General features: G+C 43.4%; 1 protein-coding gene across 2 annotated transcripts in view; it reads left to right on the top strand.

Moving 5' to 3' along the window:
- Positions 1-318: 318 nt before the first annotated feature.
- The window catches only part of LOC127003207 (geranylgeranyl transferase type-1 subunit beta-like), a 59271-nt gene continuing 53589 nt past the window's right edge, over positions 319-6000 (top strand). For both annotated transcript variants that reach the window (XM_050869581.1, XM_050869582.1), the window contains exon 1: positions 319-486. In XM_050869581.1, coding sequence (XP_050725538.1) covers positions 383-486 — 104 coding nt within the window. In that variant the 5' untranslated portion in view covers positions 319-382. The remainder of the gene's footprint in view (positions 487-6000) is intronic.

The raw sequence follows: 6000 nt of genomic DNA, 5'->3' as shown, positions 1-6000 counted from the left end.
CAGTATTGCCAAATACCCTAAGGGTACACAATATTATAAGATTAATAAAACAGTAGTGTATTAATCTTGTCAAATATCTACTATATATAAGTCGTAGAAAATATTTCTATATGTTTTTAGTGTCAAAATTTAAACTGCATGAACGGAGGTATGAGATCTTGAAATTTGCCACATTTTTTTTTTCTTCGTTGGGTTTGTCTTTCCTTTGCCTGTTCAAAATCATTACCACGTATGCTGATAAAATGGAGGTCCATCAGTACATCTAATTGCTTTATTTTCTAGTCAAACGTGATAAAAATTGTCACTGCCTGGCAGGCCTGTCACCGACTGTGTGGTGTGTGGCTCCCGCGACTTGGCACCAGTGGCGGTGTAAACAACAACAATGTCGGGCGGCGAGCTGAACTTCCTGCGGGCACGACACATCAAGTACTTCAGGAGGTGTCTGCAGGTGCTGCCCTTCACCGCTGTGACTTTCGACACCAGCCGGTAAGTCACTCCATGCCCTGCCAGCCCCCCAGCCTTGCGCGCGTGCGGCCGTGTGTAATTCAGCGTGGCCTGAGCCTGCCTAGCTGAACCCTCGGCCATCAGCCAGTGCCCCTTCGCCCTTGCTTCCTCAGGTCCTCTCATCCTGGCCCAGCAGGCAGAGGCGGTATTATTCTAGTGTTTGCCCATACTCACCCCTCGCAACCAAAATTGGCTAGGGGGCCATTGAGACCGGGGAATGCGGTGGTAAACATGAAATGCGTCGCAAATGCATAGTTTTTGAGTTATGAGGGGTTGAAAAATACCCTAGATGTAGGGAAATTCCTTACAATTACTTAGATGTAGGGAAATTTCATACATTCCAGGGTTTTTTACAACCTACAGAAACAACGCAAGGTAATTATTGAAAATCACTCCGCACCTCGAAAAAACGATATTACACCTCCATATTGTACTTAAGGGCATATTATACATATGGACGATGTGTTTACATGGCGACGCCATTGCAATATGAGCAGCGTTGCCAACGATCCGGTTAGCAATGATATGCTAGGTGAGACCAGGTCCACCACGCGTGGTTATTTTATTTTTTTTTGAACACGCACCTTTACCTAATACTATTTCCGATAATGCGTTTGGTTAGCAATGGTACGCTTAGTTAGCCATTAGCCCACGCATGTGAGACCAGGTCCACCACGAGTGGTTATTTTTTTTTAGAACACTCACCTTTACTTAATACTATTACCGATGGTACGCTTGGTTAGCCATTAGCCCACGCATGTGAGACCAGGTCCACCACGCGTGGTTATTTTTTTTTTAGAACATGCACCTTTAAGAGGGGGGGGGCGCAGCCCCCCCTTGGTAGTAGGGGGGTCGAGGGGGGTGAAGCCCCCTCGTTAGCAGGTCGTAAAGTTCGGTTGGAGTAGTTTAAATATGATCCCCCACAAAAATACCCCGAGTTCACACAGGTCCCCGAAGATCGTTGGGGGAAGGGGATTAATTCGGCTTCTTTAAGTACTTTTTTTTTTACTATGATATATGGAGGCGCATTATCGTATTCTGGAGGCGCGGAGTCAATATCCACAATCACCTTGTATACTGTGAATATGAGCCCATGAAGCAGATTCAAAATCCGGTCAGTAAGGACTCACGTGTTCGAACAGCTCGGGCAAGAGGTTCGAGAGCCTGCACTTCCTGCACAAGCTGCAGTAGTGTTGAAGGCGCGGTGTTGGATGGATCCCGGCTAGCCGGTGGTTTTACTTGTGTCAGTGATAAACAACGAAGATACACTGTATTTGGTGCCACGAACTCTACTTGGAGGACAGAAACCTTGCGATGAGGTGACAACCTACTAGTGAGAGGGCATGAGTGTGGTGGAGGCGGTTTATGTGAGCACAGATGGCCGCTGGTGCCACGCCAGATGGTGAGGTGAGCATCGTTTGGTGGGTTCACGACGCTTCTCTCCCAAAGCAAGCTTGGGGATCCACTGAGTGCATGGTTTTCGTATGGGAAACACTAAATTCGTCGCAAACGCTTATTTTAGTGGTGGTGGGAGGAAAAATTCCCTAAATTTAGGGAATTTCCCTAGATCTAGGGAGTTTTTATCCCCCCCCCCCACACACACTAAAAAAATACACGAATGCGACGAATTTTGTGTCCCCAACCTGAAACCTCGCATTCCCAACAGGTACCCAGGCTTGTATGGGGGGGAGGGGGAAGTATGGGCAAACACTAGAATTTTACCCTTCCCTCATCACGGGCCCAACACCGAGACACTCATTACCTTCTACAGAGTAACATCACTTGCCTCTGTACACTGCCCTATCCCAACACTACCTGTCCCACAAGCAGGGTTGGTTTGATTTGGTATTATTCTAGTGTTTGCCCATACTCACCCCTCGCAACCAAAATTGGCTAGGGGGCCATTGAGACTTCGGGGAATGCGGTGGTAAACATGAAATGCGTCGCAAATGCATAGTTTTTGAGTTACGAGGGGTTGAACAATACCCTAGATGTAGGGAAATTCCTTACAATTACTTAGATGTAGGAAAATTTCATACATTCCGGTTTTTTTTTACAACGTACGGAAATCACGCAAAGTAATTATTGAAAATCACTCCGCACCTCGAAAATACGATATTACGCCTCCATATTGTCCTTAAGGGCATGTTATACATAGCGGGCGATGTGTTTATATGGCGACGCCATTGCAATATGAACAGCGTTACCAACGATCCAGTTAGCAATAATACGCTTGGTGAGACCAGGTCCACCACGCGTGGTTATTATTATTATTTTTTTGGGAACACGCACCTTTACCTAATACTATTTCCAATGGTACGCTAGGTTAGCGATGGTACGCTTAGTTAGCCATTAGCCCACGCATGTGAGACCAGGTCCACCACGTCAGGTTATTATTTTTTTTAGAACACGCACCTTTGCCTAATACTATTACCGATGCTACGCTTGGTTAGCGATGATACGCTTAGTTAGCCATTAGGCCACGCACGTGAGACCAGGTCCACCACGCGTGGTTATTTTTTCTTTAGAACACGCACCTTTAAGAGGGGGGGAGCGCAGCCCCCCCTTGGTTAGCAGGGGGGTTGAGGGGGGTGAAGCCCCCTCGTTAGCAGGTCGTAAAGTTCGGTTGGAGTAGTTTAAATATGATCCCCCACAAAAATACCCCGAGTTCACGCAGGTCCCCCAAGATCATTGGGGGAAGGGGATTAATTCAGCTTCTTTAATTTTAAGTACTTTTTTTTTTTTTTTTTTTTTTTTACTATGATATATGGAGGCGTATTATCGTAATCTGGAGGTGTGGAGTCAATATCCACAATCATCTTGTATACTGGGAATACGAGCCCGTGAAGCAGATTCAAAATCCAGTCAGTAAGGATTCACATGTTCGAACAGCTCGGGCAAGAGGTTCGAGAGCCTGCACTTCCTGCACAAGCCACAGTACTGTTAAAGGCGCGGTGTTGGATGGATCCTGGGTAGCTGGTGGTTTTACTTGTGTCAGTGATAAACAATGAAGATACACTGTGTTTGGTGCCACGGACTCTACTTGGAGGACAGAAACCTTGCGATGAGTTGACAACCTACTAGATAGAGGGCATGAGTGTGGTGGAGGCGGTTGATGTGAGCACAGATGGTGAGGTGAGCATAGTTTGGTGGGTTCACTACGCTTCTCTCCCAAAACAAGCTTGGGGATCCACTGAGTGCGTGGTTTTCGTATGGGAAACACAAAATTCGTCGCAAGCGCTTATTTTAGTGGTGGTGGGAGGAAAAATTCCCTAAATTTAGGGAATTTCCCTAGATCTAGGGAGTTTTTATCCCCCCCCCCCACACACACTAAAAAATACGCGAATGCGACGGATTTCGTGTCCCCCACCCGAAACCCCACATTCCCACCAGGTCCCCAGGCTTGTATGGGTGGGAGAGGGGAGTATGGGCAAACACTAAAATTTTACCTTTGATTTAAATTTAATTTAGATTTAATTTAAAAATCATGACTTAAATAAAAAAATGATTTAAGTGTTATCGGTATATCAAGAGTAAAATATCTAATGATTTAAGTTATATATATATATATATATATATATATATATATATATATATATATATATATATATATATATATATATATATATATATATATATATATATAATATGAGGAAGAAGGAAGAACGTGAACCAGTTGTACAGGAAAAATATCAAGTCCACTTGTCCTGTAGCAAATCAGGCACCAGTGAATCAATGACATAGACAATGGGATAACTAGTGACAGGTAAATTTGCAGATGACACCAAAATAGGATGCACTATTAGGAAAAGGGAGGATGCTAGAGCACTGCAGGAGGATCTCAACAAACTGTCAGCTTGGTCAGAGAAATGGCAGATGAATTTTAACATTATCAAGTGTAGCATGAATGCCTCAATGAACAGACACATACCACAAAAAACACTTTCTAGTAGGTACACACTTCCCTGGTTTTCCAGGGATCTACGCAGACAACATCGCAAGAAACAAAGACTTTACAGACGCGCGCAGACATACAACACAACAGATAATTGGACCGCCTACAAAACCACCAATAGACATTTTCCAAAAACATATAAGTAGCGGAACGCAAACACACAGCAACTTACCTTGCAGACAACATAAGAGATAACAAAAGAAACTTTTTCAAATTCTTCAAGACGCGCAAGCATGACACTAACACGATTACATCACTTAAAGACAACACATTAGTAACCAGCCCACAACACAAAGCACAAATACTCAACACACAGTTCCAATAGGTATACACACAAGAACACAACCTGACACCAAACATGCCACACAGCCCCTTCCCCCCCATAGCCCCCCTTGACATCATGACTAACGGAATACAGAAATTACTGGAAGGACTTGACACAACTAAATCCACTGGCCCCGACAACATTCCCGCCCATAGCTGGGTGCGATAACAGAAAACCTTATTCCTGATAACCGATAACTGATAATGGAAAACCTTATCGGTGATAACCGATGTTCATTAACTGGAGACACAAATATAGACAATAACCAATAACCGATACCTGATGTAAATCCACAATTCCGATACTAGCTAGCGATAACTCCGATTGGTGAAAACGATACTATATTGATATTTCAAATAAAAAAACATAGATGAATTCAAATTTTCATTATCTGTATTTTAGAAAACTTACAAAACCTGAAAACCACACGTAGACACGTACCTATGGATGGTAATACTAGAAATGCCTGAACCGGTGTTGTGTTATTTGGCGTCCCACCGTCAAAAGCTGGCTCTTTTATTTACAAACACTGGTCTCTCGTGAACTGCGCATGCTCAGACCAGCAAGCGTAGACCTGTACAGTCTCACAAAGCTTTTTAACCATAATTAAGAGTTGCTGGAAGGCTGAATCAGACATACAGTACCAGTACCACCATCCCTGCTGTTTCTAGAATGACACTGTATGAGTTGTATTTATATGTACAGAGTGTCGTTCTAGAAACAGCAAGGATGATGGTACAGTTTGTCTGATTCAGCCTTCCAGCAACTCTTAATGTATTAAAAAGCCTTGTGAGACTGTACAGGGCTACGCTTTCTGGTCTGAACATGCGCAGTTCACGAGAGACCAGTGTTTGTAAACAAAAGCGCCTGCTTTTGACAATGGGACACCAAATAACACAACACCAGGTGCCTTCAATACCATGGCATGCTCACAAATGAATATGAAATATCAAATTTGAGGCAGTGAATAATTATTTTTTTGGCAAAATTAAATGATTTTTCTCTTTGATATGTTGATTTTTGAGTCTAACATAAAAAAATAACCAAGTGTTTTAATGTTGATGATCTAAGTATGAAATCTTTTCACCGAAGATATTTTATACCCCGAAGGTTTTTCAAACAACACCGGGTGCCCAGGCCACGCATGCGCAGTAGGGATGAGAGGCGGAAAAAAGTAGCGATTATCACTGGTTTGGTTACAAAAGTAACGAAGATA

This window comes from Eriocheir sinensis, chromosome 25 (genome assembly GCF_024679095.1).
Source record: "Eriocheir sinensis breed Jianghai 21 chromosome 25, ASM2467909v1, whole genome shotgun sequence".
Classification (NCBI taxonomy): Eukaryota; Metazoa; Arthropoda; class Malacostraca; order Decapoda; family Varunidae; genus Eriocheir; species Eriocheir sinensis.
The sequence above is the reverse complement of the archived record's forward strand: the minus strand, read 5'-3'. Positions and strand labels throughout refer to the sequence as shown.